This window comes from Argentina anserina, chromosome 5 (assembly GCF_933775445.1).
Source record: "Argentina anserina chromosome 5, drPotAnse1.1, whole genome shotgun sequence".
In the NCBI taxonomy this organism is placed as follows: Eukaryota; Viridiplantae; Streptophyta; class Magnoliopsida; order Rosales; family Rosaceae; genus Argentina; species Argentina anserina.
This window is the reverse complement of record NC_065876.1, coordinates 11,411,308-11,437,800: the sequence shown is the minus strand read 5'-3', so window position 1 is coordinate 11,437,800 and position 26,493 is coordinate 11,411,308. Positions and strand designations below refer to the sequence as shown.

At 38.1% G+C, this 26,493-nt stretch overlaps 2 protein-coding genes across 2 annotated transcripts; both read left to right on the top strand.

The window, feature by feature from the left end:
* Positions 1-8,566: 8,566 nt before the first annotated feature.
* LOC126794488 (2-oxoglutarate-dependent dioxygenase 19-like) lies at positions 8,567-10,312 on the top strand. Its single transcript, XM_050521221.1, has 4 exons — positions 8,567-8,903; positions 9,009-9,247; positions 9,419-9,746; positions 9,883-10,312. The coding sequence occupies exons 1-4, from the start codon at positions 8,649-8,651 to the stop codon at positions 10,126-10,128; spliced, it is 1,068 nt and encodes a 355-aa protein (XP_050377178.1). The 5' UTR covers positions 8,567-8,648; the 3' UTR covers positions 10,129-10,312.
* A 13,986-nt stretch (positions 10,313-24,298) lies between these two features.
* On the top strand, positions 24,299-25,980 carry LOC126794489 (2-oxoglutarate-dependent dioxygenase 19-like). Its single transcript, XM_050521222.1, has 4 exons — positions 24,299-24,617; positions 24,713-24,951; positions 25,135-25,462; positions 25,566-25,980. Exons 1-4 carry the CDS (start codon positions 24,363-24,365, stop codon positions 25,809-25,811), a joined length of 1,068 nt encoding a protein of 355 aa, XP_050377179.1. The 5' UTR covers positions 24,299-24,362; the 3' UTR covers positions 25,812-25,980.
* The last annotated feature ends 513 nt before the right edge of the window (positions 25,981-26,493 follow it).

Below are 26,493 nucleotides of genomic sequence, written 5' to 3'. Positions count from 1 at the left end.
GTCATACCTTATTCAAAGACAAAATTCAGAATCAAATAATTCATCATTATGCGTTTGTGGAGACGCAATTTGACACATAAAATATGTGAATGATAAACCGTTAACATAATCCATTAACAAACATGCATATTGTTAGACTTGAAACACTACCATGAGAATTGTTACAACCGTAACGTCAATGATGGCGATATAGATGAATGCCGTAAAACAAGACACGCTACAAGTTGTAGCTTATGGTTTGAATTGTTGGTTCGTTGGAAGCCTAGACACATTAATAACCAATACTGAACCTCTATTTTACACTTCCTTGAATGGTTCACTAACTTTTCCGAACCCCGAATGCTAAGAAATTTTAGGAGCAAGTAAACATGGGTGTTAGGAATCTAATACCACCAGTCTCACTGCTGCAACCAGTCGGAAAAGCACCGAACAAGCCGGAATACTCTCCGGAGGTCAGTGACCACTTGTGTCGAGCGGTTCACCATGTTACTGGTCTCCAAATAGGCTCACATTTTGTGATTAGATAGTCTTTGATGTTAGGAATCAGTGGCCGCAAGTAGCACATCAATAGCCCACCTAAAAATAGGTGAAATGGTCCTCACAATGACAAGTCCACAATCTGTAAATCTGGAAATATTAGGCTTTTTCAACTTTTGTCATTGTTTTGGGTGCTCCATAACATCTAAGTGTTATGGTTTGTGTTTAACCATAATATATATATATATATCACCACAACATATTTTATCCTTAAAGTGAATCATGATAAGCCAATTTTTGCTTTCCTCTTATGTTTCGTTCTCTTTAGCATAGGAGGGTGTATGACACTCCTAAACTTTGCTAAAGAATAAATTTGGAGATTGAGCATAGTCAATGAAGGATCATAGAGGGGACTTATGAACTTGTTGCAACATAGATTACATCTCCATTACTTTGGATGAATTTTATTGATCCGTTTAACTTCTTTTCTAAAAAAAAAAAAGTCTAAACGAGTCATCGATTCATTATTTCGAATCAAGTATCGTGAAAGTATACAATTCACACTATTTCGACTCATGAGATGCGCTAAGACGACCCGTCCCAAAAATTAACCTAATTATGCGTTAAAACCAAAATTTAAAACCAGCAACCGAAATATAATCTAATTTAATTGTAGCTGCACCCAAACCTTGGGCTGCCTACGTACCTTTTACAAGGGATCAAACCATTTGTAGTTCAACTTAGTATGGTAAACACCATTTTGGTCGAGGAAATAAGTCGAGAATCCCATTTTCGACCAAGTCAATCACCAACACATCTAGTAAGTCCGATTAATCAATCCTTATATCCTAGGACGAAAACATGATCAATCCAACGGGTCGATTTTCATGATTTACAAACCTAATAACTCGTATTTTCAACCAATCCTAACGATCCTTAACTTCATCGATCCAATCTCACAATGTACTCACGAATTCCCTACACCGAGAGGGTTATTTTGAACCCTACACTCGGCCAGATTCCGGCGCTATGCGACGCCGGAACAGTGGCGGCGGCGCCGCTACCAGCGACCTCCAATCATCACCAAAATTCATCAACACAATCTATACAACATTTCTAACAACTTTCTAGTTCACTACTAAGGCCAATTCAGAGTCTAAACCCATCAATTCGAAATCAAATAGAAAAATCCCAAATTATGAACCCTAGAATTTCAAATCGTCGATTCTCTTACCTAAAGGCGAATTGTTCGATTCCTTTCGAGGGTTTGCTATACGGCTCCTTGCGCTTCTTTTGGGACTGATTTCGTGGCCGGAGGAGGAAGCGACGCCGACTAGGCCTCTCGGCTTCATGGCGTGGTGACGAGCCGCAGGCGACGAGAGGGGGTGCGCCACCATCGCAGACCTGCAGGGGTCGGCGGCGCGCTTCCAATACGACAGGTGGCGGCCGGAGTGGTGGCCGGAGGACGGAGCGACACTGACTAGGCCTCTCGGCTTCATGGAGTGGCGACGAGCTCTAAGCGGCGACAGGGGGTGCGCCACCACCGCAAACTTGCAGTTGGAAGTGACCGGTGGCGCCCATAGTGGTGGCCGGAGGAGGAAGCGACGCCGACTAGGCCTCTCGGCTTCATGGCGTGGCGACGAGCTGCAGTCGGCGAGAGGGGGTGTGCCACCACCGCAGACCTGCAGGGGTCGGCGGCGAGCTTCCAACGCGACCGGTGGCGGCCGGAGTGGTGGCCGGAGGAGGGAGAACCGGCGGGGCTAAAATCGGGGTTCCCTCTAGTGAACAGTGCCCGACGGATTTCTATTTTTTTTCTCCCCTTTTTCTGATATTTTACCCATATTTATACTTATTTCCAAAAATTCCCAAATACGCATTTTGATTTATAACTTTCCCGTACGAACTTCGATTTAGGCGTGCCGCATGTGCACGAATTCGTATCGACGAGCTGTACGACTTTCGTGAAGGAAATTTTTCCGAAAAACTTACTCATTGAAAAGTCAACTTTTAGAGTCGTACACGTAGTACGACTCTCGTTCCAAGTAAAAGATGAAACTATTATCGCAACGGATCGTAAAAGATTCGGGACGTATCATGCGCAACATCATTAGAAGCGATACATAAGAACTCTTTCACAATGAGTTTGTAGGTGATAAATAATGTTGGCATAAGGATTGCTTTCAAGTAGCTTATCGTCTCACCAATTTTTATGTATCGTATCGTTGTGAATTCATCAACGTAGACAACTACTATGATAAAAACCATTTCATTGGTTCAATTGCTCTCTTGATGCATAAAAGTATGTGACTTGAATCATAATGTCATAAGGCATTTAAACTTGAGCACTAAACCACTATTTGATTCTTTTGTGATGATCTCGTCATCATTGTCACAATGGATTAAAAACGAAATCTATTAATAGCTTTCATTTAGCTATGCACTCAACATCTCTTTAACATCTTCATAAATAAAAATATAGAGACAAGTAGTTTTAGGTCAAGAGTCAAGACATATAAATATCACAATATAAATCTCGGCAAGTGCACTGATATAGTCCTGAATGACCGCTTAACATTACATAAGGATTTTAGACACTCAAACATCATTCACGAGTGATTTTGACATGCAAATATTATGCATATACACCATAGATTTAAATACAAGAATCGGTATTGTCTAGGCATACTCAAAATGGGTTGCCGCCGTAAAAAAATATAGAGCCAAAATGGCTAGGAGTTCATGAGAAGGCCATGCAGGGGAGGCTGCGGAGGCCGTGCGGGAGGCTATGTAGGGGCTACGGCGGGGGGGGGGGGGGGTTGTAGGGGTTTCTGGATGCCTAGGGGCCGAGATAAAAGCTCGGCCAATTTTTGATGTCATTAGGGGTAAAGCCGGGCAACAGACGGAACCTCTTGGCTATACTGCCAAGGCCCAAACTCGCAAATCTGTTATAGTTTTTCACTCCCCAAATCTTGTACGAGCGTTAGTTCAATTCAAACATTGTGAAAACATCACTATATTTTAAAACAGTGGAATATATTGTGCATTACATGACATATAACACTACAAATCATCACCAAAACAAGGTGGAAACATGTCATAAAAAGACATCAATCAAGGTTTCATCATGCCAATGAGGCATAAATATGCTACAAGCATTATCGGTTCGAAATAAAGCCGAGAGCAAACGCTCATAACTCGGGGGTTTTGCAATGCTAGTTTAGAAAGTATTGATCAAAATCAATAGATAATGACCTAATCCGCCAAAGTTTATGGATAACCGAAACAGATTTATAATAACAACATCAAAGATCATATAAGTGTGCATTGCGCCACACAAAGATCATGTAAGTCTCACTTTTGCCACAATTAAAATCGTGGGCTTATGTAGGTAGTGTCATGTAGTATGTAATGCATTACATTGCATTAACATATTGTTTTTGGTAATGAAACCATAATTGCATCGAGACATTCTCGTATGTTTATTTACTTGAACTTCATGAGAATTTTATAGCCAACAATTGTATTGAGATCTTGACCATGAAATCAATTTAAAGTGTAATGGCTAAACAACTATAGTCACACTTGTCGGTGAATACATTCACAAAAACTTGGGAAAATACACAGATTTATAGTCATTCAGATTATTAACCGAAGCATTGTATGCTTCATTAATTTCATTTTATAATCGTAATGTATAATTGCTTTGAAATCCGAATAGTGAGAAGATATTCTCATGTTCTTCCATATAATGAGTGTCTTATTTAAAGAACTTTTCATATCTTGCTCTTGTATATTTTGACCATAATGTTTTGATGTTGCACCAAAAGAAATTAATCCGGACTAGGTGCATAACACATCCTACATGAAAATCCCAAATTTCAGACGCATGTTGCGCTTAACAAGATGGAAGATTCATTAGTATCAATATGATACAACTTCCAAGTACTATATTGGAGGTCAAGTCTCATAGTATCGTAACTCAATTCAATAAATCGTGACAAATTCCGCACAATGGTATAAGTGAAAATTTCAGTCACAAACTGGTGGTATAAGCGACAATTTCCCTCGCAAACTAGTGTTTGTCCCATTTTTTTCAAACTTGTAGCTACACACAACGGCTACGGATGGTAACAGCGGCACTCCCAGCCGCTCCTAAAACTCGGTACCAGGGGAATCATATACTTGTATACCATCCAAGAAGCGAAAGAATCGGGTTGAAAAGGAAATGGAGGTTGAAAGTTCCCGATGAAAGACAAAATTCAGAAGAATTGAAATTGCGTGAAAACAACAACGTTAATTTAAAACATACTTGGTTGTTTGCCAAATAAACTGCATATATATTGCTCTTGCTTAATTTCCATGGTCATGCATGAATCCACGAATATACGTCGCGAAGTGACAATCGCAATTTGATTTTGTATCGTCATGTGATATAATTCACTAAAATGAAAACATATAGTTAGTTTAAATTCATCACATTAGAAAATCAATAAAATTGAAATAAAAATTATTATATGAAATAACTGTAGGGTAAAAACCACTTTTTATACCTGGGGGTAAATATTACCCTGCTCCATTTACCAATTTACTGATATACCATGAGAGGTAAAAATTCATCTCAAACTGGGTCGGGTTAATTTAGGTCGAGTTCGCTACTGCTGCAATGGGGAAAAGGCGCCGAGGTCGAGGGCGTGAACACCGATCTGGGAGTGGGTCCGTCGTCGGTGTGACGTTGTCAGATCTCTGACCAAGGTTCTGACAAGATCCGGGTCGTCGAGTCTACTTTGCTGCAGAGGGAGGCGCGCTAGATCGTAGGCGAAGAGAAAACGCGATCTGGGCGTTAAGGTCGAGGCGTTGCGACATCGAGCGGTCGTTAGGTTGATGTGGAAATCAGAGGAGGGTGCCCAGAGTGAATTTTGGGTGCCCCGAAGGAGAAAACGATTTCTTTGTTTTGGTTTTTTCGTCTTTTCTACGATTTTTTTTTCAACAGAAGGAAAATTTTCAGAAATTAGGGTTCTAGACCTAGAAATTTAGGGTTAGAATTATGTGCTGATAATGTGTTATAGAAGAATGTATTACGCATCAAATATGGAGAAGTTTCATCTTTATTCATTGATAAGGAAGCCTTATGTAAGCATTACATTGAGTATCTCGTTGAATAAGAGATTATATATCATTCCTTATTTAGACTAACCTATATTAATTAGGACAAGATACACCGGAAGATTACATAGAGTAATTCTCCTACAATAATTAATGAATTACCTCCCTTTTTTAGGAAAAAAAAAACCACCCGAAGCAAAACTGAGTGTTTAATGCGATGCAATGATTTTCTATGCAAATATCATGATTACCTATAATGACATAGTTAATTTTGTGGTTTAATATCTTGTTACAACAATTTATAATGTAATACACACTTCCAATGTACAACAATCACATGTCAAGTTAATAGAATTCCTACTTAGTAATTGAAGTTAAATCTCGATCTACCTTCGATTACAACATCTTCAATAGTGTTAGGCATTTCTATAGTTAAAAATAGTTAAAAGTAGCATTTAGTTACTCAATTTAATAGTTGTACGTGCTCTAGCAATGAAAGTTATTCTTAATATAATTTAAATTTCAACAACAATATAATTTAATTAGAGTTATTTTCTTTCTCTTTCTTAACTATATTTAACTAAAATTTGTAGTTAAAATTAAATCTAACTTATAAATTACTAGCATGACATAGAGAAAAGTTATCATAAATTTCGGTTAGTAGCCAAATTTTTTTTTTCATAATAGGTGGTATGAGATGCCTTAAGGAAAACAAAGTGATACGACAAGACTACGCAAATAAGGTCTGGAATAAGTGGAGATCGACTTGTATCTCTAGCAAGAAAGGGTCAAACTTTCCAACTCAGTTCACCACCACGTGGTAAAGAATTTCATGAGGTTCTATGATTACAAGCCGTATATTATTATTTTCTACCGCCCGTCACACGTTCACCAATAGGTAGATAGCTATTGTCGTTTGACCGTCCTTAAGAACCATGAACTTTCGTAACCTTTGGACAAAAGTGCGGTAGAAAAATCTTCATCATTCTCATTCTGTCAATTCTCATTTCGTCACATTTGGACCAACGGTTGCAACTGATTCTGCCCTACCTGTCACATCCTTTGCACAACCATCATTGGTTAATGGCTATAATAAGACTATACATGGTGGAGTTTTTTCTCATAAATCAAATTAGATGTTTGAGATTTTAGACTCTTCTAGATGGAATGTCTAAAATATCAAAGCGACAAAGCCACGACCTTGTTAATTCCTTGATCGAGTATTGCGTTCATCTTTCTTCAGCTTTTGCTGATCAATTTGCAAATATTTGTTTCTAGTTTACTTCACTTACCCGAAGAAATCAAGCTGCTAATTTGGTCTCTCACACAATATAAAAGGAAAATCGTCCTAGATTGGGAGTTAAATTATATCATGCGTCTTGATCGTTGTAAAAAGTTGCATTCGCATCATGGTGAATTGTAATAAACATGAAAGAAAAAAAACATGAACTGTCGTGTTGACGGGTTTGAAATAATAATGATGAACGAAAAGAAAAAAGAAAAATTCAAAGTGCGTGTATGTTGTATCGATATCTACTTCATAAACAAACTAATCGAGTCCCTCAATGCCAATATACAAATTGAGGTCTTGGACAACTATAAAGTATAAAGTAGAAACATGGGTAAACGACTTCTGGACTTGGACTGGAAATGTACTTAATTAAGGTCTAAAAGTTTAATTAGAATAACTATAAGGAGTTAAAGAAACTCGAGACTTGTAGTTCTAGTAGCACGTCACGAATATTTTACCAATATACAAATTGGTTGTTCCAATTCAACCGCTAACCATGAATATCATTAAGCATCATTTAGAAACAACATGGATCACCTGCGGATACTATATATATTGATAACTACCACATATATATATATATATATATATGTATATATGACAGGATTTTTGGGGCGGACGTCCGTACTTTACGTAAGATACGGATTCGCCAATTCCGGCAACGGCAGGGCGGATCACGACAGTTGCACTCCCCACCTTCCGACAGTCTCGTATGTGCCGGCCAAAGCTCCATCGGCGACCCACGGTAGCCAGAATCGTGAAATCGCCGGAATCTGCCCAGAAACTTGATTTTTACAGATTCCAGCCATCGTGGGTCACTGATGGAGCTCCAGCCGGCACAGATAGGATCGCCGGGAGTTGGGTAGTGCGGCTGTGCTAGTCCGCCGAGCCGTTGCGGCCTACTGTTGCCGAAATCAGGACGTTTGCACGGTGCGGATGTCCACACCTGAAACGTCATATTTATATATGTATATGATCTCTTTAACCTTCTTCTTCGTCGCAGCAGCATCTAAGAGGTGTGGTGTTACTCCGGTGAGAAGAAGCAGTGTCGCCAGCGTCCGGTTCGTGGAGAAACGGTGAAAATCGGGATGGAAAACTCGTCCGGACCTCCGCAGCCGAGAAACACTATATATATATATTATCTTTAAGATGAATACTTTCATTCAAACTGCAAAAGCTAAGGACGGCCCATACTCTACACATCCACCTGCTACCACATTTTTAGGATAGACAAAGATTCATGGTATACGTACTAAAGGGATACATAGTAAACCTCTAAGCGATGAAGCACCAAGCAAAAAAAACTCTATGAACACCATGGGAGAGCAACCAACAAACGTATTTAATTACATACAAACGTGAGATATATATATATATATATATATATATATATATATGTAAAATATGTTATATGAAGTAGAAGCTCATAAACCCGAGGCTCTAGCTTTTTCGTATTTGGTTTATCACTTGAATTTATTTATATGCATTTCAATTCCATCACATCTCATTTCGTTTCCAATCTGATCATTCATGGTCGCATGTGGTAGGCGGCTGTTCAACTACAACCCTATGCATGCATCATTTGGAATTTATATTCTTAATTTTCATATAATAATAATAACAACGTGAAACCATTCTAATGCCGAGTGCCTATAAATCGAAACCATTTTCTGTGCTCATAACACAACTGAACACTGAGCTCTCCTTCCCAACTATTTCTCACAATCTCTCAGTCTCCCAGTTTCTTCTGTCATCACTCTCATATCCCTCAATTGAGATGGCTGCAGTTGCTCAAGCCATGGAGACCTCAAATGTCAAAAGCATTAAATCACTAGCCGAGTCACCAGCTCTCAGCTCTGTTCCTTCTGCTTATGCCTTCAACATTAACCCCAACGATGAAGCTGATCCTAATGACCCTGAGTTTGCTGTTCCCATTGTTGATATGTCTCTTCTCACCTCCGGTACTCCTGATCATCGCGCTCAAATCATCCGCGATCTTGTCAAAATATGTGAAGAATGGGGCTTCTTCATCGTATGTTAACTAACTAATATATGCTTTGCCAGCTTTAATTTTTGGCTTCTATGCTTTGCTCTTACAATTATGAATCTGAAGCTAACCAGTTTCAAATAATATCAGGCAATAAACCATGGTGTACCAGAAAGTCTAATGAAGGGGATGATCGATGCATGCCACGGATTCTTCAGCCTTCCAGATGAGGAGAAGGAAGAGTTTAAGTCCGGAAATGATGTTCTTGAGATGTTTAAGTATGGAACAAGCTATAATCTTGCATTGGACAAAGTACTTCTGTGGAGAGACTTCTTCAAGGTCCGAACACATCCCGAGTTCTACTCCCTCTACAAACCGGCTAGCTTCAGGTATAACCATCGACGCCAGGAGAAAAAAAATCTCTTATCAGACAATCTGTAGTAACATACATAATCGTATTGAAGAGACTCAAAACAGAACTATTCCATTAATCTAGCACTAATATTTTTTTATTTATAACTTCCTGTTGATGGTTTGTATTTTCCCATTCTTTGTTTTAGTGAGGTTTCGCTGGAGTTTAGCAAAAGAAGCCGAGAAGTAGCACTTGAAATAACGAGAGCAATATCAGAAAGCTTAGGTTTGGAGCCGGATTACATATATAACAAAATGAACATGGATTGTGGCCTTCAAATGCTAGCGGGGAACTACTACCCACCTTGTCCTCAGCCTGAACATGCCATTGGTATACCCCATCATACCGACCATGGTCTAGTCACTCTCCTTATCCAGAATGAGATGAATGGTCTCCAAGTTGAGCACAATGGAAAATGGCTCACTGTCAATGGTCCTCCCAACGGGTTTTTCGTTAACCTTGCAGATCAAATGCAGGTACTAGCTAGTTCTTCTTATCTTACGCTCATCTGTAATTAACTTGCCATAACTTATAGTTACAGTAAAATTGACTACAGCTGTGAACGCTTTTAGCCTATATATAATCAATTTTGTGGTGGTTGTTAATTTGTAGATTCTTACAAACGGCAAGTACAAGAGTGTGATGCATCGCGCCACCGTGAACAACAGAGCTACGAGGATATCGATAGCCATACCACATGGACCATCCGTAGACACGATCATTGCACCATCACCCGAGTTGTGTGAAAGAGAAGGCCAAGCTCCAAAGTACCTTGCAATGAACTACAAGGAATATATACAACTTCAGCAAAGTGGCAAGAACTACATGAAATCCACATTTGATCACATTCGAGCCTAGCCTCTCTAGCTTGTTATATACTCATATACAGTATATATTGAGATCTACAGTTGCTACTTGCAACTTTTCTAGTTTGTACGTGTTCATTATTCTTGTTTTTGTTTCACTAATAGTTATGCATGTTGTAAGATATAATGTATTTGCATATGTCCGAACACAATTAAAGCATTATTGCGTATTGAGTTTAATTAAGATTCACTAATTAGTTACACATATAGCGAGTCATTGCATTTTGATTGATATTCATGAGTCATTCATCACATCGTTACTGAGTTACTGTCCCACAGAGACAGAGTTTAAGTGGCCTGCTTGCATGCAACATGAAAATGGTTAAATGATGAATGTAATGTCACAGATTGATTAGTTCTCATCAGCCTGATCGATATGAAAAGTATAAATGACCGATATTTGACTACATGTGATGATGAATGTAATGTCAAGATTAAGGGTGTCGATCGGATGTTATTTCCACCAATGAAATGGCTAGCTAAATCGATCAAACCTAGCACATTATTTATTAATTAGCTAAACAATTTTAACTTCCTGCATCCAGTGAGTCGCCCATTGAAGGAGCCCTCCCATAAGGCCATAACATGATTTTCAAATTTCAATTAGTACCCAGAGCAATAAATTAGAACAAAATTCTGAACTTTTAAGCGATTGATCTGAAGTATATATGGACTTAGCTCGAAGGAAGAATGGGTGCTTTCATGGTTACTTCACACGAGAAAAACCCTCGAAACAAATCTTTCTCAAGTTGCGGCAATTTTCCATATATATATATATATACACGTACTCCATTTCAATATCAAAAAATCTTTGATGACACATTGACACTGAGAGACAAATCCCGGTGCACCAAGATACATATTTTGCTGCTCAAAGAGATTCCTGCGGCTGCATGTAGCGGTGACCTCACTTTATGAACCGTTCTTTTAGGGTTCGTGGAGTAGTTTATAACTTTATATAATTGAGTTCCAAGAAATTCAGAGATGATTAATTGATATGAACATTCCCGACGGTCCAGATAATGCAGTAATTGATCTTGCCTTTCCTTATGGTAAGAAAATCGCCATTGTGTTTATACTTGGTGAAATCGTTTGTTTGGTGACGAGCCTGAAATTCTTTCGGTTTTCATTATTTTATTAGCTTGAACTTTCAAAGTTGGTGGAAAATTGATCGAATATTCTGCTACAAGGTACATATTTCTATATTTTTGTACTAACCTATATATATCATCACATTGGTAGTTGAGGGTTCGCAGCTGATAGAAATCAAGGCTTATTAAGTTGAAATGTACGAAACGTAAAGGAAAACGCAGGGAAGATGTTATGGCTACATTATGGCTATCTTAATTAATTAATTAGATAATGAGGCTACAACAATTACATATAAAACTTAACATATGAAATGACGTAAATGCCCTTGTGACTTAATTATTATAAACCTAACGTCCTAATATATTTTTAACACCCTCTTTCAACCATATACTAGGAACATTCATTATGGTTTGATCAAATTACACACAATTATAGAGAAAATACAAGATAGTGAAGATACTTTCCTAATTCAAAAACCCAACATCCAAGCTAGAATAAGATGAGCACACTTGGCAATGAGACATGAATGTGTTGGTGGTGGTAGAACAGCAGAATGAAGAATGACTATGGCAGGAGCAGGGCAGCTGAAAACAAACCAATGAAATACTGGATATTTGAAATTGAAATTTTAGATACTTGCATCTGAAAATCTGTGTAAATTTATAAACTAAATATTTGGAAAATAGCATCTGCACACTACATAACCACGCATATTCTTCTGCAAACTTCTGGCATATAAACTTCTACCAATAATGTCAACAACATTATAGAATAATAGGAAACAATAGCAGCAACTTCAAGGCATAGGGCAACAACTTGGTAGTCTTTAGCAACAAAGTACCAATATAACATTGAGCAATTCAGACTTTCTCCTCTTTACTTTGAATTTAAAGGACATAATAAAACTTTGCTCAAGCCATGAGAAGTAGGGGTGTGCAAGGTGTGGTGCGATGCAGGTTGGAGGTAAAACTAGATTCAATCCGTTTCAAATGATTTGGCGATTTTACAAACCATATCCAGTTTCCGGTTTAGTCAAACCGTATATTCGGGTAAACCACATTCTGATGCGGTTTCGGTGCGGTTTCAAATAAACCACTTGTTTCCACATATGAAATTAAAATAAACAAAATCATCAAGCCTCCGAATATAAACCAAAATACTAACCAAGTATTGAAAGCATAAGTCTCCGAATAATACTACATAATAATGTCTCTTAAATCTTGATATATATACTAGAAAGTAAACAATATAAATAAAGTAAGAGAGAACAAAAGAAAAATTGGTAGAAAGAGATAAAAATTAGAATAGAGATAAGGTTTTGTTATTATTAAGGTATTGGTGTATTACTATATTACTATGTTAGGGTTAAATAGATTATAAAAATAATCATTTATTTTGAACTAGTGCGGTTCGGTCTTTATCCGGTTTGGGAAATACATAATCCTAATCAATCCGTTTATAAGTGGTTTTGTATTTTTACGATTCTAATTTAATCCACATGAAGCGATGCGGTTTACTAGCCGGTTTGAAAGGGTGCGATACGGTGTGGTACTGCATTTTCGATAAGAAATGCACACCCCTAATGAGAAGCACAAGAGTCACTACTACAAAATCCCCCATTAGCATCACTGTTTGAGCACTAAAGATTTACCGGTGCCAAAAATTGAATAGTGGCACACTGATATACAAGATCAGTGGGTATAGTTTTCCTCTCATTGACAATCAGTGTGCATTCTATACCGTAAGTGCAAGATAATACATCTTTATTCCTTTAATACTGTTAATGGTGTTAAAATTGTAAATATTGCGGCTAGTGAAACTGACACGTAAGCTTTCGTGAATAGTGGTGATTATTTTTAGCCGTCAGATTAGGATGAGCTGTGTAATAATCCGATTTTTCGGAACTATTATTGGATTGTTTTTAAGTTTATAATTTGTGAAATTCATTAAACGAATTTTGTGTGCTTCGCGAAGTGGTAAGTCAGAAAATGGAAACATTATCGTAATGTTTATTTAGAAAAACGTTACGTTTCCGTGATGTGAATATCGACTTTTATTCCGTCGCTCGTTTGTGAAAACTTCTTCAAAAAAGTTGTAGAGCTCGTCGATACGAGTTCGTGGACACGTCACGTGTTCGAATTGGACGTCGGACGTAGAAGTTATTAATATCGGAAGTTAGTTTTCGATTTTGGAAACGAGTATAAAAGGGGCATTTTTCAGATTAAGGTTTCCATTATTGGAAACCCCTCTCTCTCTCTCTCTCTCTCTCTCTTCTCACCCGCCCCCTTTCTCTCTCTCTCTCTCCCCTCGCGATTCTCTCTCCCCGATCCTCACCAACCACGCCGGCGATCTCCCTCCATCGGCCTCCGTGCTCGACACCGCCGGTGTCATTGAGACCGCACGGCCACGACGCAGCGACCGGTGGTAACGGTGACGCACCCCAAGCGGAGATCGACAAGAGCCGACGGAGGTCGACCACGAGTTCGTCGATTCTGACGTTGCCGGCATCGCAGGAGCTCGGAGCCACCACCACGAGCTCACCCTCCTCTTCCTCGACACGAATTGACCCACGGTGAGACTCACTTCGAGCGGCGACGCCAGCGATCATCTCCTTCGAATCCAAGATCTTGCGGCGGCGAGTGCGGCGGTCTCCGGTCGTTCTAGGGCGCCATCTAGGTAAGGTTGAGTTCAATTCGATGATTGTGATGTTTGTGATTGAATTTTTGGGGTTGTATGAGGAGGATTTGGGGAGGATCAGAGGAGAGGAGGAGGTGTAGGGGTGAACACCGCCGCCTTAGGCGGCGTGTGTGAGTGCGGGAGGTGTTTTGGAGGCGGCCTTGGGCCGTGTAGGGGTGGAGGAGGAAGAAAAGGAGAGGATTTGGGCGGCGGTGGCGTGCTACGCGGCGGTTTTTGACTCGACGTGTGGGTCCCACGCGCTGCCACAGTGAGTGGCGCGTGAGCGCCACGCGTGGCCTGCCGGATGTAGCGCGTGTATCCCACGCGCCGCCACGTGCGGCGGCACGTGAACAGTGTTTATGAAGGGTAAAATTTGTAATTTATTTTTACGTGTGGTAAATGTAAAAGTGATTTACCTACGGTAAATGTAAATATAAATTATTTTTAGTAAAATGTAAAAAGTAATTTCAGAAGGGTAAATCAGTAATTAATATTTACTGAGACAATATTTACATTTGAATAGTATTCGTATGTACAGAAATACGTAAACAGTATGTACACGTGCAGGAATACGTAATTGATGTGTATTTATACAGAAATACGTGAATAGTAACTCTATAAACAGTAAATTCGTAAAACCAGAAATTGCTGAACAGTAACATATTATTACTGGTTTGGCATTTAAAGGTTTACGAAACGATTCTAAATTCTTTTCTTATCTTTTCAAGGTGATAGATAAATCAAGGAAATGAATTACCTTCGGAAATTGTGGAATTACGCTCGAGTTGAGAAGGTGAGTAAAATCTCACTTATTTACGAATCTACCCTTGCGGAGATTCAAGATTATGCAAAAGTTTAAAGAATGAAATATGACATGTATTTGATATAGTGGAATATATATATTCGTATTAATGGTAAATAAATACATATATATAGTTTGCTATATTATTTACTGTCGTTATTTCGTTGTGAATATATTCATTTTGATGATGAGATTATATATTGAGCATGTCGTTTTAATTGTACAATATGAGGTGATGAATATTGTATGTGGTTTTAACATGGAGTTTGTTAAAACGTTTTGTCTTCGGACGAGTTTTTGTCTTCTGACGTGTTTGATGTCTTCGGACGAGTTTTGTCTTCGGACGTATTTATGTCTTCTGACCAGTCTTCGAACGTGTTTGGCATGTCGGAACCTAGCCTTTGGCCGAGCGAAAGTTACGATACAGTTAGAGCTCTAGTCTGTCTGCCGGAGTACTGCATGTGAGATAACAGATGGGTTATTGGCTCATGAGTACTCATATTTTTGGATGTTGGGTAGCAGGAGGTTGCCCAATGTCGGCGGTATACTACGTGAGGGGTAACAGATGCGTACCAGCGTTCATTAGTACCCGTGTTTTAAATGCATTTGGGTAAACAGAGGGGTTGCCCAATTTCTCATGAGCACTTTCATTTTCATATTTTTTGGACAACCAGATGGGCCGTCCATTGACTCATGAGTGCATTTATATTTGTTGATTTGTGGATTTTCGTATGTATTGATGTGCGAGTTATATTTTTATTTTACTCATACGAGCTGTAAAGCTTACCAGGTTTGTGTTTACAATCCCGGTGCACCAATTCAATGGTGTATGAGATAATTCCGCAGGTATCGATTAGTAGAAATCGAAGGACAACTCTGAAGACTCGAAGTCGTTTATTTTCCAACTTGTGGTGAGGTTTTTATTATGGATTTTTGTAGAGATTGTGAAGATTATTACATTTCCATTTTACGTAATGTTGAATTATAAATTTGGTTTGTAATAATTGGTTTGTCTGAGTTGTATTGTGAACTCAGTAATGATCCGCTGTGACATTTAAAATGATTTCGATTTATTGAAATTGTTTTAGTATTTCATGACTTCTAACTTTAAGTTTTTGTGCTTCAATTTTGGGGTCGTGAGAAGCTGATCTAACACCCCACACCCAATCCTTAATCCCTCGAGAACAAAACTAACCCATATTTTTCTCTCCTTCATAGTTCAAACTTCAAACTTCAGATCTCGTTTAGGTATGTTTTTTTCCCCAACTCATTTAGTATTCTTACTATTCTAGATTGGTTCCCCGCTCCAGAGCAGCAACAACGCCAACACCGTGACCGCCGTAAGCGGCAAGATGATCAGATGTTCCAGAAGAAGATCCAGCTGCTTCGCCTGGATAACTACATCGGATCCATAGAGAAGCACACACAAAGCCTCTGATTTTTCGAGAATGACGAGATGGTCCAGCGCGCCGTCGCCTACGTCGGGTGCTTTACAAGATCTTCGATGAGATTCTGGTCTCAACGACTGAAATCGTCATCAAACCCACCGACGACAAGCGCTAGAAGAAGTACAAGTAGGTAAACTCGTGTTCGTATTTTAGGTTTTGTAGTTGGTTAAACTTATCGAATTATGAATTCGCTGTTTGATTTGTGGATTTTGTGCTCAATTAGGGTTTGTTTGTGGAATTGATTAACAAATTGGTTTTTAGCAGGCGATTTGTGTTTTATCTGTCTATTTTTTGCATTTGATTAACTCTGAAATCAGTGATTTGCTTCAGATTTAGGTTAAAAATTATATGCCTTCAACTGTTGAGAGTTCACATTATGTCTCTAAGCCATGAAGAAGTTACTGCTAAATCAAATTGCAAGGTAGCTCTGCCATTATATCTCGTTCAATGGTCACCATTTCTTTTATTGTTCAAGGGTCACCATTTTCTTGTTTATAGTTTGAGATTTATCTTATTGAACTAAGCCTTGATCATGTGAGTTCTTGATACTGCAGTTCCATTACACTATAAGGAATTAATTGAGTGCATGTTTGTTTGGAAGGTTATATTTAAGAATGAGATTGGATGCTTTCTGCGTTAAGTGGTCCTGGTACTACAATTGGTAATGCTTTGTTCATTCATGCTTTCTGCGTTAATTGATCATGATATTGTAAAGATATGATCATATTGATCATGTTTATCAATCATGACTATGATTGATAAAGATAATAAATAATATTGATCATATTCATGACTATCTATTTTGGTCATGCACTTTCCCTTTACTCTGCTCATGCATATTGAGTTATTATTACTTCCAGGATTTCAGTAACTCATATGTGCATGTCTATTCTAGTCATGCAGTTTTATAACCGATTGATTTGGAGTAAATTGGTGAAGATAATGTGCTGGTCTTGTTTGAAACCCTATTATTCTGTAATGTCTTCTGTAATGTCATTTGAAATGAATAGGAAAATAAACAGAAAGAAGAGCAAGGCATAGTTCGCAGAAGGCCATTTTGAACAGGCTAAATCTAATTATACATATACATACTTTCCAAAAGGGTTTACTTAGAAAATAAATGGTTGAATGATGTGTTCCAAAGTTCCAAATTCCAATGATATTAAACATTAGTTGTTATACATTAACTTTTCTTTTTCTTAGAAAGACTGTCTTCTCTTAGTGAATCTTGTTCGCAGAAGGCCATTTTGAACAGGCTAAATCTAATTGTACATATTACATACTTTCCAAAAGGGTTTACTTAGAAAAGAAATGGTTGAATGATGTGTTCCAAAGTTCCAAATTCCAATGATATTAAACATTAGTTGTTATACATTCACTTTTCTTTTCTTAGAAAGAGTGTCTTCTCTTAGTGAATCTTGGTTTATTGATCACGTGCTTTTTCATTCAAGTATTCCTTGTCGCTGAATCATATGCCTTACATATGCAAGTCATAGAATGGTTAATGTGGATTTCTGGATTTTGTTTTTCAAGAAATTGTGTCCGTGATGCAAGAAAACTCAAGGTATCACGAATATTTTGTGTTTATGTAGAGAAAGATAGAGAGCACATTTTTCATTCATTTTTCAAGTCAAACAACTCAGTTTGAGACTACTTTTTGAATGATGTGGTAAAATTTGCAATCAGATCTAACAGACTTCCCTCAGGTCTTTTGGTTATCTATTATCCTAGAAAGAACCGGTTACACTCTCCCTAGCAAGGTTTGAGTTCACATAGTAAACTAAGTTGAGGTAATGTGCAGGTTGTTAGTATCAATGAAGAGTCTTGGTGTTTATGTATTGATGATTAAAGTTATAGTTAGTATTGTAATATAAATTTAGAATATAGTACATTGTACAATATAGTAATTAAAGGTACCAACTAGCACCTGAATATTTTTAATATAACTTAACAAATTTGCCATGATATTAGTAGCAATCCAAAGCCACTAATATCAGTGTGAAAATGGGTCTTCACTTTACCTTAGATGGAGTGATTCCACTGATGTTTTATTAGGGTAGCACCCTAAGCTAAATGGAAACGGAAGCAGATACGTGGAAGCGAAACGTTTGGAAACGCGGAAACGTTTATTTTTTTTAAACGGGTACGTTTTGGAAATGTCTGAAAAAAATAATTATATATATATATATAACAAATTAATATAACGAAAATTTTTATCTTTGTTTATAGGGCCCTTTCATAATAAATAAAATTAGAAACTGTTTAAACGGTTTTAATTGCTTAAGTAAATTTAGAAGTTAAATAATTATTGATAGTGGCATAGTGGCATAGTGCACAGAGATGATTAAGAGACCATTATCTTGACCAAATAAGGAGTTGATGGCCGAGGGTGCTAATTGTGGTAGGTAGGATCAATGGTCTAAATATCGGTTATCGGCATCGTATCGGTTTTGTAAAATAAGGATATAACGGGGATATATCGAGATATATCGGATTATATCGGATTTATCGTTTTTGTTAATTTTTAATTTAAATGTAATATATTTATAAACATATACTTCAAAACATTCAAAATATACCAAATAATATTAACTACTAAGTACTAATTGAACAAAAATAGGTGCACAAAAGATAGATTGAGATATTGATTATGCATTCATCCATTATAAATTCTCTCATCATCAGAATCAAAGTCAAAATCATCTTCTCCATTATCTTCATCCTCATCTTTTGAGATAAAATCATCTTCATAAATCACATTCTGTCTATTTGCGTTGAAATTCCTCAAAACGACATCGTCTCCTTAAAAAAAATCACCGAAAAAAAAATAACAAGAAAAAAAGTCACCAAAAAAAAAAGTCACCAAAAAAAAAAGTCAACGAAAAAAAATTATCGAAAAAAATCATCGAAAAAAAAGTCTCCGAAAAAAAAAGTCCACGGGAAAAAAAAGTTCACCAAAAAAAAGTCCACCGAAAAAAAAGTCAAACGAAAAAAAATCCACCGATATATCGCATGTTGACCCGATATTTTGAGTTGACCGATATATTAAGGCGATATGACATTTATCCTATCGGTTTCTTAATATCACCGATATATCGCCGATATATCCCCGATATATCTAGATATTTAGAACACTTGGTAGGATACACAGAAACAAAAAGGCACAGACATACAAAACTAGAGTTTAGTGTTAACCAGTCCGAGCATGTTGACACCAACGAACACGTAATAATTGGAAAGATTATGAAATAGATATAACGAAGAAGATAAGGATTCAGAAAGTGGGGGCTGCTGGTTGGCGCCGTGGTAATACCCGCTAGAAACAACCCAGAAGCGAAAAACCCGTACCAGATAACATGACTCACCCTCCTCTGTTTTAGATTCTTCCAGTTCCTCACGTGTTTGGATAAAAAGGGAATCTTCGAGTCTTGAAAGCTCGATCGAGTCTGGTCTTGTGGTTAAGAAAATCAGAGCAAGAAAGAAAGATGATACTGGTGGAGACTGTGGCGGAGATGATGGAGGAGTACACGGTGCTGCTGGCTAGGATTCTTGAGCACATGTTTCATTCTGCACCTTTTTCCAAGACAGTTCGGTTTCTCATCCTCAGGAACCTTCCTTTTGTGTCCATGTACCCTCTTCCTCTGCATCTTCCTCCTATTTCTCCTCCTTTGCTTGAAGCTACTATTGCTGCTAAAGGAAACCTGAAGAACATGGGCTTGCTGACATTCTTTGTATTACTCCTACCCCTCCTCTTCCTCTGACCCTTCGGTCCTTAATTGACCAAAACTTGGTTCGATTACAGTACTCAGAATCACAATCCAAACCCGCGCTTCCGACATAACACCCTTTTGCGCTTTCACTTAAGAAAATCACACTTCTGGCGAGCTTCTAAACCCATACTTTTTTTGGAAACACGCTTCCGGGCGCTTCCAAACGATTCTGATGAGGTTCTGACATTGTTCCGCTTCGGAAGCGGGAAACGCTACCAAGTCCACGTCCGCTACCAAGTCCACGTTTCCATGCTACGTAGGTAGCACCTCTTATAGAGGACATTGGTAATTCTTTAGTGGATGTAGGGGTGCTAATGCCATTACACACTGATATCAGTGTCATTTCCCCCCCCCCCCCCTATAGATACTAATTTCCATCTGTGTCCATTGAGGAACTTTGTAGTAGTGAGTATTGTATACAATTCCTAAATGCCCAAGTAGATATAATACGACTTTGTAGGTAGCTCCAAGGTCCACACCACCATTTGTACCGATACTAACAAGAAAGCATTATTCCATAAACCATACTACTAACAACTAGTAATCAATGATAGAGCACATAAATAATCTTCGAAATGTGGACACAACCATGCACAGAACCTTACAATCGATTCAAGAATCCAAGTCTTCCACCCAGTTCACCAAACCAAAAATAAAAGAAAAATAAACTTATTTGTCATCTTTGACTTCAATTTTAAACTTGATTTAAAAATAAGATGGAAAACTAACTAAATAGGGAAGAAAAATTGAATTCCATGCATAAATTCCATGATCTGAGTAATAGCAATGCTCAATCTGAAAGAAATTATCAGATTCTCTGAAATAGAGAAACAACTGCATTTGGAGGATGAGTATGAACAAACTAGAGGTGACCTTAGACACCACCCCTTCCGATGTCACACCAAGAGACCACGGGTGGCGATGACGAAGATGACGCTCTGGTGATGGAGAAACCAGATCAAAGTAATAGCAGAGAAGATTTTAGGATTACATTGTGGCTATCTTGATTAATTGGAGAATGAGGCTACAACAATTACATATAAGACTTAATATATGAAATAACGTAAAAGTCACTACGATAAACCTAACACATTCTTAACAATAGCTACTCTCTATCATTTGAAATGCAGCCTAACAAACAAATGTATATATATAATCAGAAAGCATTTCCCTTTGATTAATTCAAATATTCAAGGGGTGTGAAATTTACACACACCAAATTAAAAACCACACCCTTTCTAATATTTTTTTTTATATTTCACCTCACAACTTCTTTCAAGTCCTAAGAGATACACTCGAGTCATATTCTTTCTTCCTCCAGTCCTCCACCAAATAATGACACACACACACACACTCTCTCTCTCTCTCTCTCTCTCTCTCTCTCTCTCTCTCTCTCTCTCTCTCATGGAACTTTCTGGTTTCACATTTAACAACCCACGCTTTCATATCATACCCAACTCCTTAAGTGTTTACACAATCGTAGGGCAAAGCAGATTGAGATCGAAGTTTCAGAAAAGTTACATCATCATCGAAATCATCAATAATTTGTAGTAGTTAAACTTCGATTATTCAGAAAGAAGAATTAGATTATGTGAGCAAATGATGCAGAGCACATGAGTATGATTAAGCAACTCATAACTCGTTCATCCTCGATCAGTGATCTAATTAAAACCCAACCCACTTGTACTGAAGTCACTTATTTTGGGAAGAACTAATAACACAAATAATGAACACAAAAACCTACCCAGAGCTTACATGTGTTTTAGAACAAAACCCAGTAAAGCAAACAGCTCAAAAGCAACAAAACTTCACAGACTTGTAAGTAGAAAGAGATGGGGCTTTGGGTGCCCATGATTGTGATTTTAGCCCGCGACCAAGTATTGAAGTGGGAGATATACTGAGCTTAGAGAGAGGAGTATTCGGCCTTGGAATGGACAACTGAGATTGTCGTCTAGATGGTGCCGGTAGGTGGCTTCCATTGACCTAATAGATTTGACAGTGGACTAAGGTACATGTACAGTGATCATAATCAATGTTTTGGAGGATTGAATGGAATTTAGTTGGAGGTAGGAGGGGCTATTGATGATTTCAAAAAGCGTAAGTGACAGTGGTGGTGGCAGTGGCGGTGGTGGCGGAAGAGGAGGAGAAGATGAGTCTGTGGTACGGTGGTGAGATGGTTTCACAGTCACTAGTTGCCGGTGGAGCAGAACGACATAGAACAAAACCAAAATGGAAACTGATGGCAATTTGGGAAATCCAATCATTTATAAGATGACATATCATAAAAACATTAGAAAATGTGTGTGGTTTTCAATTTAGGGCATTAGAAAATATGTGTGGTTTTCAATTTAGGGCATTAGAAAATATGTGTGGTTTTCAATTTAGGGCGTGTAAATTTCACACCCCACATTCCATCATGCTGTAAATTACACACTATTATATTTATATTTTAACTGTTTTTGAAATGTAGCTCAGGTTCCTCTGGTCAAGGAACAACTGAAGTCTCAGCACTCCGCCACCACATTGTAAAGAATTTCTTCAGGTTCTATATATGACTACCTGACGTACATTATTATTTTCTGAAATCTACAGACCCGCACACCTTACTGGTGAAGCTTCAGTTTTTTTTATTAAACCTTATTGCTGAAGTTGATTCATTGGTTACAAATAGCTAGCTAGCTCATATTTTTCTTTTAACGTAAATAAATCTTTCATATCAAAGAAAAGAAGTACCAGTATATAGTTTCCGTCACCTTTGGACCAGTGTAGTAGAAGAACCAAGGACCTTGTCTTGGTTCGCTATGCATATTTCAATTTTGGACCAACCAAGTGTTCGAGAAACCTTGTCTTAGTCGTGCAAGCACACACACACACACACACACATATATAATTCTTTCGTTAACTCTTTTTCTTTGCACGATATGTATATATCTGCTTGACTGCGAATTCAAACTTGGATGATAGTGGTATAATTTTTCTCTTAAACCCATCCATGATCCAACCGGCCAATTGGCTACAATTGGGAGTTCACCCCCACATACTAATTTAACGAAATGAGATTCTAGAATTCCAGACAGAAGGACAGATTTCACTACTGATTTTTTCTTGAAGTTTCCCAGTTTTGCCTCATCTATCTTCAGCTTAACGGGATTTCTAAGTTTGCTTTATTGACTCGGAGAAGTCAGGCTGCTACTATAGATTTTTTTTTATACAAAACAAAAGAAATCCGTTGCAGAATGGGAGTTTGATTATATTGATTTTCACAAATTAACTTGCCACTATAATTAAAATTACTTAACAGAGGTACATAAATTAATGTATCCAGGGACTAGAGATCTAGAACAAAAGAGTTGAAAACCAGAGCTCGATCGATCTAGTCTAGCAGTACATCATGAATATTTACCGGCCTCTACGAATATACAATGTGCCAATTTCCACAACCACCCAATATCGATCACATCTTCAGTTTATCACCATCAAAACAAGAAGCATAATTTAGCTAGGTTCCAGGTTTTTTTTTGTCGATTACAAAAAGAAGCAAAAAACAACTAGAGCTTAAAGCCTCTAAAACAACCTACACCAGAATTATCAAAAGAGATTGCCTTCGAAACACCATTCGGAAAATTAGAGCTCCAGCTAGCATGATGAAGAGTGACCAGGATCAGCTACTGCATCTGTATACGTAGCAAAATTTGCTTCTCGCCAAATATGTTTGAAGGACATTCGGTAGAATTGAGAGTCTAGCCAAATAATATCGAAGACCAGAGTTTTTATCTTTCAAGGAGTTACACATGAATTATTGATGGAGTCGATGAGAATGTTTGAGTCTCCTTCAACCGAAATATGTAAACGGCCATGGAGTAAGGCTGCTACGAGACCGGCACGAAGGGCAAAGGCTTCGGCAACGATCACACTGGATCTTCCAAGAGATTTTGAGGAAGCAAGAAGAGGATTACCATTTGAGTCACGCATGGTGAATCCAGCCGCAGCTAGACCAAGCTAGGTTTCAAGTTACAAACAACACTCGTTAATTAATTACAATGATTGAGTTTTATATTATAAACGTGCTTATAAAAAAACTGTCGTATACACTAGATTGACTAGAAGCCCTAACTACACCCTAAAACCAGGGGCTCAGTCTAGCTTATTCCATTCTGGCTTTCTCATTTCAATTCCATCACGTGTATTGTTTTCCTATATGGAAAATTCGCTTGTTAGATAATTATTGCACATAAATTTATGGTCCCATGTTGTTGGCGGCTGGTCAAACTATCAAGTGCTTGTCGTGTTCCATCTCAGAGTTTCTATAAATTGAAATCATTTCTTTGGCCGATCATAACTCAACACAGCGCTCTCTCCTATTTCCTTCTGTATCAGTCTCAGTTCAGCGCTCTCTCTCTTTCTCTCTCTCTCTCTCTCTCTCTCTCTCTCAGTTCAAATGGCTGCTGTTGCTCAAGCCATGGAGACCTCAAATGTAACAAGCATCAAATCACTAGCCGAGTCACCAGCTCTCAGCTCTGTCCCTTCTGCCTATGCCTTTAACATTAACCCTAATGACGAAGCTGATCCTAATGACCCGGAGTTTTCTGTTCCCATTGTTGATATGTCTCTTCTCACCTCTGGCTCTCCTGACCAACGCGCTCAAGTCATCCGTGATCTCGTCAAAATTTGTGAAGAATGGGGATTCTTCATCGTATGTTAATTATTATATGCTTTTATTATTCTTGTTGTGTATGCATGTTTTGTTCTATTTTTGAATATGAGCTGATCGGTTTTACTTGATTACAGGCAATTAACCACGGAGTACCAGAGAGCCTGATGAAGGGGATGATTGACGCATGCCAAGGATTTTTCAGTCTTCCGGATGAGGAGAAGAAGGAGTTTAAGTCAGGAAATGATGTGCTTGAGATGTTCAAGTATGGAACAAGCTATAATCTAGCACTGGACAAAGTGCTTCTCTGGAGGGACTTCTTCAAGGTCCGAACACATCCCGAGTTTTACTCCCTCTACAAACCGGCTAGCTTCAGGTATAACTCTTGCGGATGATATAATCTCTTCCAGACAAGTGCTCCCAAAATTCGTCCTAGAATATGGACCATATACGATATGTTTTAAGTATACAGTACGTACTACACGCACAAAAATAAACATGTTTATATGTTGCTCTTAATTCTCAAAGTATTGTTGATTTTTTTTTCTCATACTTCTAGTGAGGTATCTCTGGAGTTTAGCAAAAGAAGCCGAGAAGTAGCACTGGAAATAACGAGAGCCATATCCGAAAGCTTGGGGTTGGAGCCGGATTACATATATAACAAAATGAACATGGATCGTGGCCTTCAAATGCTAGCTGGGAACTACTACCCACCTTGTCCTCAGCCTGAACATGCCATTGGTATACCCCATCATACCGATCATGGTCTAGTCACTCTCCTCATCCAGAATGAGATGAATGGTCTTCAAGTTGAGCACAATGGAAAATGGCTCACTGTCAATGGCCCTAAGAATGGCTTTTTTGTTAATCTTGCGGACCAAATGCAGGTACTAGCTACTGTACTAGTTTGTTAATCTTTATATGTATTTATAATACACGACAAATTGTTTATATTTGTGAATCATTCTAATTTGTGGTTGTTGTTCGTAGATTCTTACAAACGGTAAGTACAAGAGTGTGATGCATCGGGCCACCGTAAACAACAGAGCGACGAGGATATCGGTAGCTATACCACATGGACCCTCCGTAGACACGACCATTGCACCAGCACTGGAGTTGTGTGAAAGAGAAGGTCAAGCTCCAAAGTACCTTGCAATGAACTACAAGGAATATATACAACTTCAGCAAAGTGGCAAGAACTACATGAAGTCAACATTTGATCACATCCTAGCCTAGCCTAGTAGCCTATCTAGTTCGCTATGTGTACGTTGTAATGAAACTTCTGCAATTTATCATTTGTATTGTAATTCAATAATTATCAGTCCCTGACATCTCAAGTCTCTGGACGCTGTTATGTCATATATATGAATTGGTAGGTAAATGTTTCTAGCTAGATAATTCTGTCATTGTGCGAGAGTTTGAGTTTGAACGTAGAGATTAATTTGTAAACGTGATGAATTCCCAATTCCAGTTTGATTTGTGTGATCGTGGTTTGTTGTGCTATTTCTATATGGGCTAGCAAGTACCAATACCTTTACAGAGCGGATGCAGCATTAGATCCAAAAACCCTTGACTCAGGGCCGGTTCTGAGTTTTTTTTGTGCCCTGAGTAAGGGGTATGTTTAGAACTCATGAGCAACTCATCCCCACCCCGATTTTATTACATACAAAAATATATCACAATGGAGAAGACATAGAACTGAAACCTCATTTTACATAGTTGGTAAAATAAATGTACATATATAACTCAACATGCTCCTACTCATCTAAAATGATGTCGTCTCGTATGCTGAGATTAAATGTTTTTTTTAACTCTATCCCCTTTTTTTCTTTTTTGAGACCTAAAAGGTTGTTTCCGATGAAACATGACTAAAATTAGTCTAAAACAAGCAATTCAAGCAAACCAATTCACTATTCCA

Bases quoted from the DNA above. Each gene is read 5' to 3' on its own strand.
- LOC126794489 (XM_050521222.1), top strand. From the start codon at position 24,363: ATGGCTGCTGTTGCTCAAGCCATGGAGACCTCAAATGTAACAAGCATC. The intron at 24,618-24,712 runs GTATGTTAATTA...ACTTGATTACAG, and splicing joins AAGAATGGGGATTCTTCATC to GCAATTAACCACGGAGTACC. The intron at 24,952-25,134 runs GTATAACTCTTG...TCATACTTCTAG, and splicing joins TACAAACCGGCTAGCTTCAG to TGAGGTATCTCTGGAGTTTA.
- LOC126794488 (XM_050521221.1), top strand. From the start codon at position 8,649: ATGGCTGCAGTTGCTCAAGCCATGGAGACCTCAAATGTCAAAAGCATT. The intron at 9,248-9,418 runs GTATAACCATCG...TCTTTGTTTTAG, and splicing joins TACAAACCGGCTAGCTTCAG to TGAGGTTTCGCTGGAGTTTA. The intron at 9,747-9,882 runs GTACTAGCTAGT...GTTAATTTGTAG, and splicing joins ACCTTGCAGATCAAATGCAG to ATTCTTACAAACGGCAAGTA.